Source organism: Tiliqua scincoides, chromosome 1 (genome assembly GCF_035046505.1).
Source record: "Tiliqua scincoides isolate rTilSci1 chromosome 1, rTilSci1.hap2, whole genome shotgun sequence".
In the NCBI taxonomy this organism is placed as follows: Eukaryota; Metazoa; Chordata; class Lepidosauria; order Squamata; family Scincidae; genus Tiliqua; species Tiliqua scincoides.
The window spans coordinates 68,185,017-68,205,356 of record NC_089821.1 but is presented as its reverse complement, the minus strand read 5'-3'; the positions used below and the strand labels follow the sequence as shown (position 1 = coordinate 68,205,356).

General features: G+C 45.1%; 2 protein-coding genes across 4 annotated transcripts; both read right to left on the bottom strand.

Moving 5' to 3' along the window:
• Positions 1–2,593: 2,593 nt before the first annotated feature.
• On the bottom strand, positions 2,594–4,714 carry LOC136654341 (olfactory receptor 5AR1-like). 3 transcript variants are annotated; one of them, XM_066631313.1, is made up of 2 exons: positions 4,706–4,714; positions 2,594–3,523 (listed from the first exon to the last, which is right to left on the bottom strand). In XM_066631313.1, exons 1-2 carry the CDS (start codon positions 4,712–4,714, stop codon positions 2,594–2,596), a joined length of 939 nt encoding a protein of 312 aa, XP_066487410.1. The 3 variants fall into 3 exon arrangements, with proteins under 3 accessions (XP_066487410.1, XP_066487402.1, XP_066487418.1); XM_066631305.1 differs by lacking the exon at positions 4,706–4,714 and adding an exon at positions 4,545–4,553; XM_066631321.1 differs by lacking the exon at positions 4,706–4,714 and having other exon boundaries at positions 2,594–3,529.
• A 3,902-nt stretch (positions 4,715–8,616) lies between these two features.
• Positions 8,617–17,772, bottom strand: LOC136644656 (olfactory receptor 5AR1-like). The gene is made up of 3 exons (XM_066620695.1): positions 16,861–17,772; positions 14,116–14,205; positions 8,617–8,622 (listed from the first exon to the last, which is right to left on the bottom strand). The coding sequence occupies exons 1-3, from the start codon at positions 17,770–17,772 to the stop codon at positions 8,617–8,619; spliced, it is 1,008 nt and encodes a 335-aa protein (XP_066476792.1).
• Positions 17,773–20,340: the final 2,568 nt, after the last annotated feature.

The following is a 20,340-nucleotide window of genomic DNA, read 5'->3' as shown; positions in this document are numbered from 1 at the left end:
TTAGTGCCAACAGAATTTTGGAGAATACACAGGGCTGCTTTGTACATTACTGTACTTGTTTTTAAGTGTGCACCTAAAATGTGTCTGTGAATACAAGTTGGGGCAAATCTGTACTTGCAAATGCACTTATCTGACTGGCGGTGGCATTGGGACCTTTGAAATTGGAGGCCGACAGTTGTTTTTGCTGTTTTTCGCAAGAGAAGGTGGTGTTTGAAAGAGCCATTATGGTTTGTGGTGTGTTTCAGGGATGGGCGAGTCAAGCACAGCTTAGCTTGAGTCAAGTCACGAGTCTCCGCCCTGAGACTCAAGTTGAAAATGAGTCCTAATGGGCAGACTTTCTGAGTCTCCCAGATCATTTTGGTGACTTGAAAATACTAGAGTCTCAAGTCTTTCCCTTAAAAAAACCAGTAGTGGCTCCGCTGGAAAAAGTGAAGCTGCTGCCAATGTGTGTGTGTGTGTGTGTGTGTGTGTGTGTGTGTGTGTCAGAGTTATCTTTAACCACTCCCCTGATGTCTCCATCCCATCTGTAAACAAGGTAGGAAAGGGTGGGTCAGACTGCATGAGAGCAGGGACAGTCCCATTTGTGCCAGCCATTCAGTGAGGCTTTCGCCTTCCAAGTAACAATGGCGCTTACAGAAGCCATACTTTTGGAAAGCATAATCATTATGAATTGCCTCCCCCAACTACCCTGCCCCCTTTCTCCCCCTCCCTGGTTCTCGAGCCAGTTCAAGGGCAAGAATTCCCTTGGGCTCCTCCTTCTGCCCTACCTCACCCAAAGAGAGGAATTAGATGAGCCATTCTTTGTCCAATGACCATCAGTTCCCTCAGAGATGGAAAAGAGAGCTCGCCGCTCCCCTCTCCCACTTTCTGCTCGATGCGAAAGCAAAACATTAACCCTTCCCTGCTTCCTGACTAGACCTTTCCTGCTGCTCACCCAGTCTGAATGATGTCCCCACAGGTCTTTCATGTGCCAAAATAAGTAAGCAAGCACACCCAGACACACAACAGACATGCATCTGCACACATGGGGACTGAGTGCTGAGTCAGTGACCTCAGACCCGAGTCAGTGCCAAAGTCATCGACAACAGGTGACTCAAATCTGCATGAGTCAGCAAAAACTTACGTTTTTGCAACTTGGGCTTGAGTCACTTGAGTTCCCATCCCTGGTGTATATATTCATTTCTTTTCTATCCCACTGTAAGTCTTCTCATCAAGGATTGCCAATTCATCAGGATTGGTTTGAAGTTTTCAAGAGAACAGGGTCAATCTCCAGATAACTTTTGAAACAATCCTAGAGATTTGAACAGGGCTACCTTTGCTTAATGACATGACACGTTAGGCCATAAATAAATACATAAAACCAGAAATCTCTTCAGTCAGAGGTGACAACTTGACTCTGATCTCTGGTCAAACAAGTTATGCAGGGTTCTGTAATACTTCAAATTCCCAATACCGAAGGCTGGCACAGCTCCGAGAAGACCCATCAGGGCTGCCAGGGCTCTACATGGGGTAAGGGAACAGACATTTTCTTACTCTAAGGAAACCTTCAGCCGCTTCCCAACTCCCACAGGATACAGTGGCAGCCATTTTGGTGCCATTGTACTGTGGGGAAGCAGCCAGGGATAGGATTGGGCCCTTAAGCCATTTCTGCCCAATGTTGCATATATGTAACAGGGACCAAATGTGTACACCCGTGGGCTGGGCAAAAATGGGTTAATCTGTCTAATCCCCTTTTAAAGGCTTCTGGGCCAGGTGCCATCACCACATTCTGTGGCAAGGAATTCCACAGATTAATTACACACTGGGCACAGACAAATTTTCTTTTGTCTTACCTCCCCCCCCCCCCCACTGCCCAGAAAGCATCAAGCCTTCTTACCAGACAATTTTAAAATGCCCAGATGCCCTTTCCCTGGTGCAGTGTTGGGGTCTAGGGTATCTGCGGAGTTTAAAATAGTATCCAGCAAAAACGAGGCTAAACCACAGCTGCTGTTTCCTTCTCACCATGCCTAGTAGGGGAACACTTGCCGGGGAAAAGAGGGGGAAGCAGTGCCCACAGAAACTAGATTTCCATGCTGCTGCTACAGTTTTCTTTTGTTTTCTGCCCAGTGTCTCATGTATGTGCACATAGTAAAGGGGGCTATGCTGACCCTGGTTTGAAAAACGTAATCAGAACCCTGAAACAATTGTATCTTTATCCAACACCACACTTAAATTGGGCCTCAAGGCCAAACTATGTGTGATTTTACATGTGTCAGTCTGTCATTACTCAAGAGTAGCTGCTTTTGGATCCACTAGGCAGGTGATGCAGAAAAGAGGCTTATCCTGTCTTACATGCACACCATGGTAAACCATCACATTGTAAATGCTATTTTTACTTACCCAAAGTCTACTAAAAGCAGTACTAAATGCTGAAATTGACCTCACTGACATGAGATTTACATCTAAACATGGATTTCAGATGACCTTGTTGTTGATTTTGTCAAATCAGCTTAAGCATTCACAGAAATGCCACTCGTTAATACAGGATATATATCCAGACATCTCTTTATTCACTTTTTTGGTTTAACAAAGAACTGTCTTTACCATGCCATCTTTACTTCAGAAATGTCACCCTGTTTATGATCCTACCAACAGCATCCTTCACATCTTTGTTCCTCAGGCTATAGATGAGTGGATTGAGTAAGGAGATCACAAGAGTATAGAACACAGAAACAATTTTGTCTTGATCTGTGGAGAAACTTGATCCGGGTCGTACGTACATGAAGATGATAGTTCCAAAGAAGATGATGACAGCAGTTAGGTGGGAGGCACAGGTGGAGAAGGCTTTGTATCTGCCCTGGGCAGAATGGATCCTCAGGATAGCAAACACGATGGCAACATAGGAGATCAAGACAATCAGAAATGTAGTCAGTGCAATTATAGCGGATATAATGAAATGCAGAGTGCGAGTCACATGAGTGTCTGAACAGGACAATTTAAGCATTGGAGGAACATCACAAAAGAAATGATTAATTATATTTGGTCCACAGAAGTTCAAGCGAAATATGAAAATAGTATGGACAGTTGAACTTGCAAAACCACAAGTGTATGCACTGATGACTAACAGGGTGCACAACTTCTTAGACATAACCACAATATAGAGCAGTGGGTTGCAGATGGCTGTGAAACGGTCATAGGCCATCACAGCCAAGAGGCAACCTTCAGTGGTCACAAAAAGGCAAAAAAAGAAGAACTGCACTGTGCACCCTGTGAAGGAAATGCATTTATTTTCTGACACAAAAGTTGCCAACAGCTTGGGGGCAATGGCACTAGAGTAACCAATATCGATAACGGAGAGGTTTCTGAGGAAAAAGTACATGGGGGTATGAAGATGAGGATCAGTACTGGTTAATATAATTAATCCAAGGTTCCCTACTAGTGTGGTGAGGTAGATTCCCAGGAACAAGATGAAGAGAGGGATCTGAAGCTGTGGATAGTCCATGAATCCTACAAGGATGAACTCAGTCACAGTTGTGTGATTTTGCTTCATGGTTTCATTGGTTCTTTGTAGAAAGATAAAGAATGTGTGAAACCAGATGACCACCTGACATTTAAGAACAATTTATCGGTCAAACAATAGTTTTTTTTGCCTCCACATTTATTTGAAGTCCACGGCAAAGTTCCCACTGATAGTATTTTTTTTTCACTGTAGTGAAAGTAAACATAATTTGTTATTTTATATTATTTTATTTATTTTTATTTATTTTATTTTATGTTATTTATATATATGCACACCCATTTTTCACTTAAATTCTAGCAAGGAAGAAATTATTGCCAATTTTTTTTTTGCCAAAACTTATAATGCATCCTTTAATTATCCTGCTCAGTGAGATTCATGATAGTAATCTGCACACAATGTTGGTTTTCAATGCAAATTTAAAAGGGGAAGAAAGCACAATCTACTTCTAAATACAATGTAGATGGGAGAAATGCTGTTTCCCCCTCATCCACATTCCCCTTATATGTCAAAATAAGATTCCATTCTAGATTTAATTTTGTGAACTGGACAGAAACACGATTTAAAAATAATATCACAGTTAGCTTGACTCAAATATTCATTTGGGAAATGGCATGATTATGGTTCATTATGCAGCACAGATGAATAAACAGTCATTGATTGCAAGTGAAAGCTTTAGAACATGAGGCTTGGAGAAGCATTGGTTGAACATTTTCTAGAACATGGTCATTGGTCCCCTGACCTTATTTCAGTGGCGTCACTAGGCTTCTGTATTGGAATACAGATCTGGCAAGGAGGTAGGATGTGGTGTCAGCAGTGGCCCCTTTAAGGGTGAAGGCCTGGGCATTCAGCAGGGCGTGTACTGCACAGCTGCAGCCACTTGAAGGCAATAGGTCCATCAGGCGTAAAAAGCACCTGAGGTTTAAAAGAGTTTGGTGTGGGTAGCCGAAGGAGGAAAGGAAGGGGAGACTGGACTGAGGAATTGATGGCTAATGGAACTGCTGATGATGTGTGAATGGGCTTTGGAAGCTGCTGGAGCAGAAACTACTGGAGACATTAAGACTGGTGTTTGGCTGCTGTGCCTAAGACCTGCTGAGGACCAAGGGGCTGCTGTAGTGGTGGAAGGCTGCTGGCAGGAAGGAGGACCTCTGTAGGTTAAACAGGTGAGCTGCCCTGGTAGTGGGGTCCAGCAGTACTGCAGGGCAGAACCAGGGTCATTTCTGAGGAAAGAAGGGGAGCTAATTAGCTAAAAGTGGGCATAATTCTCCAGGTGGAGTTTGGAGTGGAAATCTGGCAGAACAACTTTGCGTCACCTGGTGTGGGATGCCAGTGTGTCACCCCCCCATGCAGTGGGGGGGCAACACCCCAGGTGATGGGTGTGGTGATGTACCATCACTCTGCCCCCACTGGTTTTTTGGCTGTACCTTTTGATAGAACAAAGATAGAACACATTCTGAATGAAATTATGCATAGATTGATATATAACATACTGGTATTATTCCTCCAAACTGTGATTTTGGTCACTAGTGGTGTCACCCACCCAACCCCAGGGTGTCCATTTATTAAAACCTTATTGCAGCATTTCTCAAACTTTTAGCACTGGGACCCACTTTTTAGAATGACAATCTGTCCAAGATCCACCAGAAGTGATATCTTGGTGGAAGTGACATCATCAGGCAAATTAAAATAAATAAGTATAAATAATTAAAGTAAAACAAAAAATTAAATAAGTAGAAGCCAGCCCTGGTCCACCAAGTGAATTTCCTCTGTAGCCTGCCTGCAATAACACCCCCCTCCAAAATCAGTAAGGTTTCAGCCCTATCCAATGCCCAGTTCAATTTAAGAACTTCTGTTTAAACCAGATCACTGTCAGGATCCACCTGACTTTGCAAGTCTCAAAAAGGTTCACCTTATCAGCTAAAGCCTCTGTTTTGATCCTTTTTAGTGGGGGAGAGGGGGGAGGCTGTCTTCTGGAGCACTTGTTTAGCTCCAGGTACATAGGATCAGAACCATTCTGGTAGCCTTGCATTCTCCTTCACCTGTTCTTCCACACTAGCCAAGGCACGTTTGCTTACTCATGAGTAAACACAACTGTGAGGCTTAGTTTTGTTTTCCATAGGGCTCAATACATTCATCTGCATGGATGGAGGGACTTCCTTCTCAGGTGTTTTTGGGGGCTGCAGTCATTGGATCAGGACCATTCAGGTGTCTTTGGATTCCTCTCAGCCTGCCCTTTCTGAAGGATTAAGGCAAGTTCACCTACTTGTGAGTAAAAGCGCGATACAACTCAGTTTCACTTTCCATAGAGATCCATTCATTTTTTGTTCTCCTGTCTTTTGGCCATAACTTTTGATAGAAAGGAGATATTTCATTCTGGGTTTTTGCATTGCGTTCGCTCAAAATTCCACATCCAGTGGTATATAATATGATGGGGTTACTCCTAACCACCACGATTTTAGCGTGTCACCCCAGTGCGCGTCACCCCCCGTGCGAGTCACCTGGTGCGGACCATACCCCCCCCTGCACTTCCCTAGTGACCTCATTGCCTTTTTTAAGGACTTTAGGGAAGATTGATGGTCAACAATGAAGAGGTGCAATGGATATTCAGACTTGCAGCCCAATCCTATGCATGTCTACTCAGAATTAAGTCCTATCAGAGTCAATGGGGCTTACTCCCAGGAAAGTGTGGATAGGATTGGGCTATAAGTTGTTCTGTCCCTAAACTGCTAAAGGTTGTTACCACTTTGAAAGGGACCTACTAGAAATGTCTTTGTTTTTGCACCCCTTTTTCCTCTTTAGGAATCAGATGCTCACTTATTAATCAGTTTGACATCCAAGGAAATATATATGTATGATAAGATTCTATACTGCAGGAGGCATTCCTGTTTGCCTCATAAGGTGTTAGCTGGTACTGAAACAAGAGTACATCACTAACAGCCTATAATACATTATGCAGAATGCCCAAGTGAGCAGTGACTAATAAAAAACCCAAATCTTGCTCATTTGGGGACTCTGCATTGGGCATGCCAACTCTCCTAGTTTTATTCCTTGACGAATATGTTTTTCTCAACAAAGGTCTGTTAGATTGTGGTTATGTGAGAGCTTTTATGGGCAAGATGTTTTTCAAGGAAGGAAGGTTAGAGCTGTATACCTTTAGTTATCAAGTCCTTGTATCAATTCCAGGGACCTGTCTTCCAGCATTCTTCCAGAAAAGGCTTAGGAGGATTTGTTTGTTTTTGACCTGAAGTAACTAAACTAATGGCCCAATCCTATCAAAACTTAGCACTGGTGGGACATATGTTCAGCAGCTGCAGTCTGCTGCAAAGCAGCCAAAAGGTGCTCAGCAGTTATAAAGTAGCAGAGCCTTTCTCTGCATGCTGATGGACACTGGGAGGCCCATTGGAGCAGGTAAGCCTGGTGAAGGGGGTGGGGTGGGCAGAATGGGGAGGAGATGGGGCATGGGGTGGGCCCAGGAGGGGAGTGGGTCTGGCAGCAGTGTATACCAAATCCCAAACCCCTTCTCAGGCATGATCCACCTGCACTGAGCAATGCTGACTTGAGCCAGCAATGGAGCTGGCACAGGTCCAAGTTATCCCATAGCAGTTGCTGGGGCTTGCACAAGGGAAGGGGACCTCCAGCAGCTGAAAATCACCTGTGAGATGCAGTGGAAGCCATGCCAATGCCATTGCTTCACCACATGGGGGTTTAGATATGATTGGGCTATCAGGTTATAATCCTTTGCACACTTTCTTAGATGTAAGCTCCATTGAATACAATGGGACTTACCTCTGAGTAAACATACATAAGATTGTGGTGTGAATTACTGGATATTCTGAATGCACTTCCCTGGGAGTAAGTCCCACTGAATACAAGTCCATTTACCTCCATTTTGCTCCCACAGTCAGGAATGGCTCCGAAGGGGAGGGGGCCACTTGCACAGTGCATTAGGCACCTGCAAAACTTAGTGCTTTGCACCCCCTCTAGCTAAGCCACTGATAAGATCTCAATGGTTATGGAATATGGTTGTTAATACTATTCAGATAATTCTACATTTCTCTCTATCTGAATTGATTAAATTATGAAACTGAGCTGCCCATCATGAGAGTTCTTTACATGATAACTTGAACCACTCTTATTTATAGGAGTTGTTGGAAATCACCCCAATAGCCCACTAAAGGCTAGATGGTACTTGGAATGTGTTTTCCTTTTGTTTATGTTTTAAATAAGTGGTGGGCAAAACAAGTAAAACTGTGTCAGGGTAGGAGGGCTTTAGAAAATTGCCCCCACCAAGTTTCTGAATCTGATCTGTCCTCCTCAGTATGTGATTTTTCACTGGGAAAAAAAATCTTCAGTTGAAAGTCAGTGGAGCATTGGTCCCTATTTGAGTAGTGCACAGGGAGTGCAACTGGAATTGGAACCATGATGGGGCAAAGCTTTAAAGCCCCCCACACCCTCCGTATTTTTTCTTGTTTCACCCCCCCTAAAAAAACACTATTTACAGAAAACAAGGTCATGTTGTACATTCAGCATAATACTACATTTTAAGCTTTAAAAAAAGGCTATTGAGGGTCGGGGGGGGGGGGAGGAAATAACTGCTATTAAAACCAATTTGCCACATCTAGTTTGGAGACCATTAATTTGCTGCATTATGACAGGATATGAGCTAGACAACAGGCCTCTAAAGTGGTCTCACCTGATTTAATATTAAGCTATTAGCTGTATTAACTGCTATAAGGACATTTGCTTACTATTTGCCTGATGAAGAGCTCTATGAAATGGGAAAGCCAACTGTTTGCCATTTTATTACTGGATGTTTTGGTTAGTCCTAATAAGAATGTTATCCTACCTTTGGTCACAAGTACATGGGTATTGAAGATATTTGTTAAATGTGTTTATATTTATTTATTTATCTACTGCAGTTTTGAATCACTCTTTTCCCCTATATGGGAAAGGATTTCTATTTTTGTATATGCTGTAAATAGTTTGTTTACTGGATTCTTAAATTTCTGGTACAATAATCCTACCAAATACACCCAAGCAAAATCCTACCAAACTCCATCCAATGGTTGTGGAAACAAGCAAAAAATGTCAGACAATGTATTTAACGTCTCTTCTTACAACTAAATCTGAATGCGAGAAACAAATTTTCGGTGAATCCGTACATTGGTTAATCAAAAAGGATCTTAAGCCTATGGATTCTTACCTGTGGAAGAAAGCTGTCATTCCACAAACCTGAGATGGTACATGCAGAGTTTGGCTCATTTTATAATTGGTTTGGTATTCACTGAAACAAAATCCTTGTAACTCTTAGGGGAGGCCCATATCATTAAAATGTTCTGAATGACCTATTCACATAATCACCTGAGGATATAATGTGTGGGAATTTGTATGCGTTTGCGGTCTTTAATTAGTTTCCAACAGAATTGTTCTGACTTTGTTCAGTCCAGAGTTTAGTAAGAATTCTGATTAGTTAGTTCCTTCTATTTTGTTTTAATGTAAGTCTGTAGACAAAGTCATTGACTAGCTTACTTTTGAGGTATAATGTTGTGCAATACTCATTGCATGATATCATGGCCAGCCTGTGCTTCAAGCAAATGATGTGACTCTCACTGATCAGCAGCCAATGAACTCAGGGTGCCTTTCACCTGAGTTTGCCACCTCCACCATGAATGGAGCCACTCCAATTTGCTGACCACTCACCTAAAGCAAGTGGGAAGCAGATTGGAAGGCCATGATCTATCCAACACCTCTCTCCTTCCCCTTTAAACAAAACAGAAAGTGCTTGACATGGTGGGAGTCCACCCAGAGCATTCTAAACTCTGTGAGGAAGACCATGTGTGGAAGAGTGAGGTATGAGGGCAAGGGGCAAATCACCTCCTTCCATTCATTTTTGCAGGGTGACAACTGGTCACCTTCCACAGCCCCTGATGATATCTTATCACCCAAGCAAAGCATGAAGAATGAAGCCAACCTAACATACCTATCAGCACATGTTATGTTGATAGTTGTATGCTTCACAAAGTACAGATTCATGGAAAACTCAGTGGCCTGGGCTAATTAATGCATTTCATTTTTTTTAGATGTACAACTAGGATGCACTAAGCAAACAATTGAACATGTTAAGTGTGATCCTGAAGTGGGGGCAAACTTGTATTTTGCAAACGTGTACATTAGTTTGTTGTTTTTTAGTTGGCAACCTTCAGTCTCGAAAGACTATGGTATCGCGCTCTGAAAGGTGGTTCTGGAACAGCGTCTAGTGTGGCTGAAAAGGCCGATTCGGGAGTGACAATCCCTTCCACACTGGGAGCAAGTGCAGTCTGTCCCTGGCCTGTCTCTCTGGCTATGGGCCTTCCTTCTTTGCCTCTTTGCCTCAGACTGTTGGCCAAGTGTCTCTTCAAACTGGGAAAGGCCATGTTGCACAGCCTGCCTCCAAGCGGGCCGCTCAGAGGCCAGGGTTTCCCACTTGTTGAGGTCCACTCCTAAGGCCTTCAGATCCCTCTTGCAGATGTCCTTGTATCACAGCTGTGGTCTACCCGTAGGGCGCTTTCCTTGCACGAGTTCTCCATAGAGTGGGATCCAGCCATCATCCATTCTCATGACATGACCGAGCCAACGCAGGCGTCTCTGTTTCAGTAGTGCATACATGCTAGGGATTCCAGCACGTTCCAGGACTGTGTTGTTAGGAACTTTGTCCTGCCAGGTGATGACGAGAATACGTCGGAGGCAGCGCATGTGGAAAGCATTCAGTTTCCTCTCCTGTTGTGAGTGAAGAGTCCATGACTCGCTGCAGTACAGAAGTGTACTGAGGACGCAAGCTCTGTAGACCTGGATCTTGGTATGTTCCGTCAGCTTCTTGTTGGACCAGACTCTCTTTGTGAGTCTGGAAAACGTGGTAGCTGCTTTACCGATGCGTTTGTTTAGCTCGGTATCAAGAGAAAGAGTGTCGGAGATCGTTGAGCCAAGGTACACAGTCATGGACAACCTCCAGTTCATGCGCAGAGATTGTAATGCAGGGAGTCCACATCCTGAACCATGACCTGTGTTTTCTTCAGGCTGATTGTCAGTCCAAAATCTTGGCAGGCCTTGCTAAAACGATCCATGAGCTGCTGGAGATCTTTGGCAAAGTGGGTAGTGATAGCTGCATCGTCGGCAAAGAGGAAGTCACGCAGACATTTCAGCTGGACTTTGGACTTTGCTTTTGGACTTTGTGTATCAGGAAGTTGAACAGGGAGTAGTGGTGAGGCAGACGGGATGCAGGGAGAGGGGCAGGAGAGGGGTTTGTGTGTATCAGGAAGTTGAACAGGGAGCAGTGGTGAGGCAGACGGGTTGCAGGGGGAGGGGCAGGAGAGGGGTTTGTGTGTATCAGGAAGTTGAACAGGGAGCAGAGGTGAGGCAAACGGGATGCAGGGGGAGGGGCAGGAGAGGGGTTTGTGTGTATCAGGAAGTTGAATAAGGAGCAGTGGTGAGGCAGACGGGGAAACATGTACATATTATTTTAGAAAACAGGACTGGCTGTCATTCTTTGTTGAATGTACCCATGTTGCATTATGTATACAAAGGCCATGCTTGATAGCTATTGGTTAGGATCTCTGAGGTTGCATACAGGCAATAAGCTTTTATTTTTTCTAGGAAGCCAGATCAACCAAAAGCACAGTTGGGGAGAAGAAGCAGGAGAAGGAGCACACTTGGGAGGCAACCAGGGATTCAGGAGGCCTGACCTGGGCTGAAAACCAATTATTGCATGGGGGGAAAATGAGGTAATTTGGTCTAGCCAGAGCTGGGAAGGCAGAAGGTGAGGTTGATTGAACTGGAGATTTGTTTTTGGGTCACCTGCTCCACAAGAATGGGCAGTGTCCAAGGCATCAATGAGAGAGCAGGAGACATTGCAAAAGAAGCAAGCTCTCATCCTTAAGAACAAGTCTTATAAATAAGTTGTTTTTTTTGTTTTTTTTAAATCTCATGAACTGTAGCTCATTCTATGATGGAATGACTGACTAGATTGAGAGGCTGCTGTGGACATTATACATCTGAATTTCAGTAAAAAGTTTACAAGATTCCCCATGGCATCCTGATGGACAAACAGGTGGGATGTGAGCTATATCACAATACTGTTGGTTGGATCCAAGTCTGGGTCAAAGAGTGCTTTCCAAAAATTATTTGTCCTGGACAGAATTGATGAGTGAGTGTCTCAGGGCCTATATCATGGAAGACAATGGTTCTTTTTTGGATAGAGCACACTGGTGGATAAAGAGGAACAGGATTTATTGTTTAAGCTAGAATACAAACAGGCAGATTAATATGGATAAACATGAAGGTCATGAGGACCTTCTGGAAGATGGAGTTTCTCCTTGAGGTCATTGCAATGGCAGGTATAGGATACCAATACACAGGAGCTGAGGGAGTGGCTCTGCCATGCAGATGGCTATGTCATTCATCTTGACTGTGGGGTATGATGGTATGACCTGGTTAGCTCCCCTGGCCCTTCAAACCCCTGTTGCTGTGCCCCAGGGCCCCATCATGGCCCACAATATTCAGCACCCTGTCCCCCACCCCGACCAGGCTTCTGCAGCCCCATGCCCTATTCCAAGCCCCTGTCACAGGGTTGTGGGCTGCTGCTACTGTGCAGCTACCTCCATCCTCTCTCCCAGTCAATCTGGTCACAGTATGGAGGTTGCCAACCCAGTGCCGGTGCTCTTATTCATGGCTGGGCAACGCAGTGACACCCTTCCAGCACTTCTAGCATGCAGCAGCGCCCTTCTGGCATCCATCGCATATTGTGTGCCTATAAATGACCTATGTTCATGGTGATTAGGGTTTGTGCAATGCACGTGACCATCATGCTGTTGTCCTAACAGGGTCCACACTTGCTCCTGTTATAGTTACAGCTACTCCAGCTCAGTGGCGTAGCTAACCAAGTTGCTGCCCGGTGCAAAGAAGATTCTGTAGCTCCCCCTCTGCTTCAATGACATCAAATTTCATTAATGAATTTAATTAAATAAATTGGGTCTTTTTATTTGTTAAAGTGAGTGAGAAATGTTAGCTAATATTCTGAAATATCAAGCACTTATTGAAAGTACTTATTGCACTTTTATAGCACAATCTATGCATGTCTACTCAAAAGTAAATTCCATTGTGTTCAATGGGGCTTACTCTCTGGTAAGTGAGGTAAGGTAGGATTGTAGCCTTACACAGTTTGAGAGTTGCAGGAGAGGGCTGGAGACAATTGTAAGAGCCAGTGGTTTACCTTTAGGAAGTGCTCCTGCTGCAACTTGCCTCCCAGGTAGCTGTGCCTTGCTTGCTACCCTCTTCAGGTTCCTCCACATACACTGGTAACCTATCACAGCCAGCCAGCCAGCTCAGAGCCCAATCCTCTGCCTGTCTACTTGGAAGCAAGCCCAGTCTAGTCAATGGGTCTTACTCCCAGGAAAGTGGTGCTAGGGTTGCAGCCTCAGAGGGGAGTGCAATCCTCTGCCTGTCTACTTAGAAGCATGCCCTTTATAGTCAATGGGTCTTACTCCCAGGAATGTGTGGATAGTGTTGGAGCCCAATCTCCTGCATGTCTAGTCAGGAGCAAGCCCTACAAGCTTAGATTGCAGAGACAACCAGGCTGCTGCATCCTTGCCAGGAGGAGGCTAAGGGGGCAGGCAAATGGAGAGAGGATGTGTGGGGAGCAGAGTAGAGTAGGAGGCATGGGGAGGGGGCGAGAGCAGGCAGTCCGCTGCACAAGGAGAACCCCCTCCTCAGTCCAGGCTGGGTTCCACTAGGGTCTCTGGGGGCTCTGCCTTGCAGGGGCTCCATCACACACACACCCTGTCCTGACCAGCATCAGACAGCCCCCACTCTCCTCACAAACACACTTCTTCCTCCCTCTCCACATTCTGGCGCTCGCCCAGTGCCGTCCAGTGCTGGGCTAGCACTAGTACTCAGGCCCAGAAATGTGCCTTATGGCACGTTTGCGACAGTGCCATTCGCCTCTGTTTCCACCCACCCACCCACATGGCTCCAAAGGGGAGGGGGAGGAGCCGCTTGCATGCTACAGGGAGGTTCCCTGCAAAACGTAGTGTGCCGCCCCCCTCTAGCCATGCCAGTGCATGGGTGGTAGATCTTTCCTTCTCCCAGGCGATGTCCACTGACCTGAATGATGATGCTCTTCAGTTCCCTGCAGAGGACATCTATTTCATTCAAAACCAGAACCACGTGGTACAAAGCAAAGCAGAAAAAGAAAACTTATATCTTAATGTATGATTTTAAAAACATATTTCAGTCTAGGTTCTTGTTACAGCAACCTGTTCTTGAGGATCTGGACAACAGCAGTGTTGTAGCCCCAGCTGTTGCCAAATGTACCTGGGCAGCTTTCTGGAATGGGCCTTGGGGAAGCAGCATAGGTGGAAGGCATGCTGCCCCACCCACACATGGCCTCCCAGGGCCTCAGAAGGTCACTTCAGATTTTCTGGGGAAACCGGAAGTGATGTTTTAAGGCCTTAGATAGCCTTCTGAGGCCCTGGAAGAGCATTCCCCGGGTCCTGTGAGCTCTGTGACCCCCCCCCCCCCGCCCAAGGCCTGGGTGACCATCCATTTGTGGTAAGTCTTCCCCGTATACTAATAGAAGCTCCACACACCAATACTCTTTGCAGCATTCTGAAAGAAGGCTGAGTGCCACCTGGCACAGCCAGAACCCCAGCCTCAGCCAAGGGCCAGATCTGGATCCTCTGAACACACCTCATACAGGGAGGCCTGGTCAGCCCATGTCTATTTTGGTGCACAGGTGGCCCTGGCTCCCTCCTCCTTAGCAGCAGGGACAGCAGGAGCAGGGACTGTGTAAGCCGGAGCATCTGTAACTATAACAGGAGCACATGTAGACTACCAATATGTGTCCTGTACAGAAGACAGACATGTACAGTGCAGTCTGAACAGATTATGAGCAATACAGGTGAGTCTTTCTTAGCGATGCTCCAACCAGCAACAGCCCATGTATGCGATGGCCACCTTTGGCCCTGTTCACCTCCCCTCCAGCCTCTGAAGATGAGGGGAGCCACGCTCCCCCACTTCTTGAGGCTTTTCTGAGTCTCGCAGAGGCAATGCACATCTACAGGATTCGACCTGGCCATTTTGGGCAAAAACACTTCTGGTTTCCTGGAAAACAGGAAGTTGCATCTTTTTGCCCGAAGAGCATGCTGGCTTTGTGAGGTTCAGAAAAGCCTCTGGAGGTGAGGGGAGCACGGCTCCCCCTGCCATTAATGCCAAGCCTCGCTTGGTGACAGGGGTGCTGGTTCGCATCCCTGTAGCTAAGCGACACACGACTGTACAGCCAATCATGTTAACAACAGTATTTATATACCGCTTTTCAACAAATGTTCACAAAGCAGTTTACGGAGAAAAATCAAACAACTAATGTCTCCCTCTCCTAAATGGGCTCACAATCTAGAAAAATGCAAAAGAACACCAGCAGACAGCCACTAGAAAAGACACCTGCTGGGGTGAGGTGGGCCAGTTACTCTCCCCCTGCTAAAAAGAGCAACACCCACTTGAAAAAGTGCCTCTTATCCATGATATGTGCAGAACTTGGGCTCAGTTCACTGCTGTAAATTGGCCTGAGGGGGATCGTAGCCCATGAGCCAATAGACAGTCAGTCTGAGTTTGTCTGAGGAGGACCAAATGGAAAACTGCTGCAGGAGAGAAGGCTGCAGTACCAGTGGAGGAAAGGTAGAGGCTGCTGTGTGCAGAGGAATTGAAGCTATAAAAGGGGCTGCACCAGCAAAGAGCTCAGGGACCACCAGGGAAGCTCTGCAGAGAAGAAGCTAGAAGAGCAAGCTGGAGAGACCACCAGGGATAGAGCTGCAGGGAGGAGCTGAACCCTGAGCTCTGCAGGAGAGCTGAGAGAGATGTTGGAAGGAGCCCTGGGAGAGAGTGCCCCTTGCCAGAGCTGAGAACCAGAGAGGAACTTCCATCAAGCTTCCAGCCCTTGGCCTGCCTCAAGTCCTGCTGCCTCCTGCCTGCCTAGTGCCTGCCTCAGGTCCCCTCTCAATTGGGGGAATTTGGAACAAGGTCGTTTGGTTTGGTTCAGGTTCCATTCTTCCTAATAAAAGCCTTAAACTTAGTTTGGTGTCAGTGGTCTCTTTCAATCCTGCATAACATCCAGTTAGCAGGGTTACCAGAGAGGGAGGATCCAGCTGCCCTTCCCCAAACAAATGCTGAGGATTTGTACCAAGATCCTGAGACATTGTAATGGTAGGTATCCTGGGAGAACAAGTTTATGTTTGTTTACTCAGAAGTAAATCCCATTTTCTTCAATGGAATTTACTCTCAGGAAACTGCATAGGAAGGCAGCCTGGGATTAGCCTGCTGGGCAGGGCACATCTACAGATGAATTACGAGCAAAATCCTGAAAACTTTCTTCAAAAGGCATGGGATATCAAGAGATTTCTGCTAACTCTTGATAGGCTCATAGAAAAGATCCAATGAAGGATGACCTGCAAAATACATAGAGCAAAAACACACACACACACACACACAAAGACAAAGGAACGAAGAAACAACCAAAGACCTTTTAATATACAGATATTAAGCAATACAAGCCATACTAACACACAGAGAACTATCTCACAGAAATAACATCTCTTGATTTACTAATCTTTTCATTGCTTCCTTCACTTTGACTGCCTCCTTGGAATCAGGAGGAAAGGAGAGAAAGAGCTGGATGGCATCAGCATATTGATGGCACACTGTCCCAAACCTCCAGATGACCTCTCCCAGCAGCTTCATGTACATGTTGAACAGAATGGGGGACAGAATGGAGCCTTGAGGCACCCCACACCTAAGAGGCCAGGATGCTGAACAAGCATCCCCCAGCACCACCTTCTGGGATCTGTCAGCCAGGAAGGAGCAGAACCACTGCAGAACAGTGCCTCCAAGCCCCAGCTCCGCCAACCGACCCAGAAGGGCACCATGGTCAATGGTGTCGAAGGCCCCTAAGAGGTCCAGCAGGAATAACAGGGATGCACTCCCCCTCTCCATTCCCCGGTGCAGGTAATCCACCAAAGCCGCCAAGGCAGTCTCTGTCCCAATCCCCGGCCTGATGCCAGACTGAAAAGATCCAGATAATTAGCTTTGTCCAAGACCCTCTGGAGCTGGGACGCCACCACCTTGCCTGATCACCTTGCCCAGAAATGGAATATTAGAAACTGGATGGAAGTTCTTCAAGTTAGTAGGATCCAGGGAGGGTTTTTTTAGGAGTTGGCAAATCACCGCCTGTTTCAAGGCCGTTAGCAGTACCCCCTCCCTCAGAGAAGAATTCATCACCCTCCCTGTCCACTCAGCCAGTTCCTCCCAGCCAGATCGAAATAGCCATGATGGACAAGATTTACTAATCTTTTCATTGCTTCCTTCACATCCTTGTTCCTTAAACTGTAAATCAAGGGATTTAGCATGGGAATTACAAGAGTATAAAATACAGAAATGAATTTGTCTTGGTCCATTGCATATTCTGAGCTGGGCCGCATGTACATAAACATTATAGTCCCATAGAATATAGTGATAGCGGTGAGGTGAGAAGCACAAGTGGAGAAGGCCTTGCGCCTACCCTCAGCAGAGCGGATCTTCACAATGGTGGCAATGATGTATACATAGGACACAAGGACAATTAAGATGGTACTCATGACAAATATGGAGGCCAAAGTAAAATGAACAGTATTTGTGACAGTGAGGTCGGAACAAGACAACTTCACAATGGGGGGAATATCGCAGAAGAAATGATTGATGACATTGGAGCCACAGAAAGACAAACTAAATATGAAAATGGTTTGTGTCGTTGCATTCACAAAGCAAGCTAGGTAAGATGCAATAACAAGGAAGACACACCGTCTTTTGGACATGGCAATGCTATACAGCAGTGGGTTACAAATTGCTACAAAGCGGTCGTAGGCCATCACGCTCAAGATGCAAGCTTCGTTTGTCGCAAAGATGCAGAAAAAATAAAACTGAATGGCACACTCAACAAAAGGAATGGTGTTGTCGTCAGATACCAAAGTCATGAGCATCTTAGGAGCAACAGCAGAGGAATAACCAAGATCTATAATGGACAGGTTGCTGAGAAAGAAGTACATTGGAGTCTGAAGTCTCACATCCAGATGACTTAAGATAATGATGCCGAGGTTCCCAACCAGGGTGAAAATGTAAATCACAAGGAACAGCACAAAGAGGGGGATCTGCAGCTCTGGGAGATCTGAAAATCCCACCAAAATGAATTCTGTCACTGTGGTATGATTTCTGCCCTCCATTTTTGTTCCTTCATTCTCCACTAGAAGATGGAAAGAAGTTCTATTCAATGAACATTCAAGGTTCAAGTACACTTGTTGCAGCTCGCATGCTTAAATACTATTGCAGCTCTTCAAAATGGCGGTGATGATGCAAATGGAGGACACTGAGGCAACTGAAATAGTACTCATCACTATAGATGCCAAAGTAAATGAGCAATTAAAAGCAAACACTCATGATTCAAGCATACTTGTTGCATCTCCTGCTGAATCTCTTGCTGCGTCTTTCAGCTTTTTTGACAAGTTTTTACATATACAGACTATCCCTAGGAAGATTACCCCTAATCTGGGCGTCCAAAATCTAGACAATTCTGAAGTCCAGACCACTTTTGTCCAGTGGTATACCTAGAGGGGTGCAAGGTGGGCAAAATCCCTGGGCGCTGTGCTTGACAGGGCAGCGCTGCAACCCTCTCACCCCTCCAGGTGCACTGAAAACCGCTCCAACAGTGGCTGCCGGAGTGCAGCCACTGTTGGCGTGATTCTGTGCCACTCTGAGGGCTGCCTCCTTCCTTCCCTTTCTTTAAATGTTCACTAAAAGTAACATATTTCTTGGTACCAGTATTATATTTACATAAATGTTGATAAAAGTCAGAGCAAGCCTCATATATCCACTATCCAATCTTACACCATAAAGAAAAACAAAACTCAAAAAACAACCAACAATCTATGTCTGAACACTCTGTTGATGAAATGTATACAGAGAAAAAAAGATGTCGTGATTTCTAGTTCTATACAGGACGCTACCAGAAAGGACCATTGTGATAATCTGTTCTGGCAAAATTCAACCCAGAAATCCCTGGTTCAAGCCTGCTAATATTTCTCTGAAGAACAGCAGTGATTCATTTACATTTCATGAGTAAATGAATGAATACATATATTTTATCCAACAAAAACAGCCAGTTTATGCATCAGACTGAACACTGAAGAGTTCAGGAACATCATCATATGAATTTTTCCTCTGGTAACGTTCCTACATTACCGCTTCTTTGACATACACCTATTCATCATCTGTAGTGTTTCAACTTGGATTTAAATCTCCCACGCGCACTGTTTGTCACTCTTGAAGTAAGACAAATTTGATCATTTATTGATTCCTCAGCAAAGTCACTGGAGATAGCACTCACTTTTGATCCAACTTCCACAGGCTCACTCAACAGAACTGGATGTAAGCTCTCAATTTGAGTCCTTTTTTCCCTTGATTTGTATCAGTTTGTTCAGTGAATTAAGGGCACAATCCTAACCAATGTTCCTGCACTGACATGGCCGTGCCAATGTGGCGTGCGCTGCATCCTGCAGTGGGGAGGCAGTCAAGGAGGCCTCCTCAAGGTAAGAGCATGTTTGTAAGGCTACATTCTGGCTAGGTCAGTGCTGGAAAGTTGGTTAGGATTGCACCCTAAATGACTTGAAACAGCTGGGTCTTCTGTGAGCATACAGAACCACCCATACACAAATTTGTAAAACGGAGAAAGAATAACCAAACATAAATTTCAATTCTAAACAACATGAATATTATTTGGAAGTCAACAAGGAAAAAAAGGAGACAGACTATTTGATCTTTATCAGTCAAGCTGGTAGAGCCCACCTGTGAAAAGTGGAGATGTTTCATCCATGAATGCAAAATTGTTGTGTTAATTAACAAGCGGTGTGTATATATATTATTCATTGTCAACCAGGGAAATATACCCTGGGGACATCATTGTGAGTGGTAATTTTCTTTAGGGCAACTCGGGATTTGTAGATGATTAGATATGTTTTCACCAGTATACTGCAATTCACCTAATTTCACTAGTTGCAACTATGGTATTAATAGTGAAGAACTGAATCTATCCGGCTGAGTTGTTTGTCTGAGTTGTTTGTCTATATCCTGAGTTGTTTTTTTGAGTGTCTTGGTGTGAATACATAGTCACAAAAGAGAAAACAACTTGTTGGTTCTATGTTACCCAGGAATGTGCAAAGGCCAGTTATGATGGAGAATTCTGTAGGAAAGAGCACTCTTGAGGGTAAGAATGTTATATGGCAGCAAACTACCCAGCTTCAAAGCCTCTCGATTACCCTGCAATGTGTGGAGACTCATACAAAATAAAGAACTCTGTGGAAGACCTGTACAGCGGTGCAGAGCAAAATGCAGGAGCCAACTTGAAATCTTCCTTTCCACTTTCTCAGATTCTGCAAATTCAGGGCCCAGTCCTTAAGATCCATTGACCAGAGTTTTCCCCAGTGTATTTTAAGGGATAAAATCAATCAATGAATCAAGCAGTCTATTTATTCTTGACTGGCTCCTGGCACTCAGGGCTGCAGTGGCGCCAAAAATAATGGTTGCTGCTGCATTCTGCATGCTCCTCAGGCAGCGCCGGCAGCTCCTCGAGAGAAGAGAACTTTCAGCCCCTTCCCCCAGGTAAGCACATAGCCCCATAATGGGGCTACCCAATTCTATTTCGAATTAGGTCGGTGTAGAATTTTGAGTCTCTGTGTTGTTGGTGGCCCGAAATGGAGGTTCCGGATCCCACCTCACTCCTGTCCTGATCCCTCCCC

Coding starts and splice junctions, on each gene's coding strand:
- LOC136644656 (XM_066620695.1), bottom strand. CDS start 17,772: ATGGAGGGCAGAAATCATACCACAGTGACAGAATTCATTTTGGTGGGA. Junction 14,206..16,860: donor AGGAAGCAATGAAAAGATTA/GTAAATCTTGTC, acceptor AGGTGTGTTCAG/AGGATCCAGATCTGGCCCTT.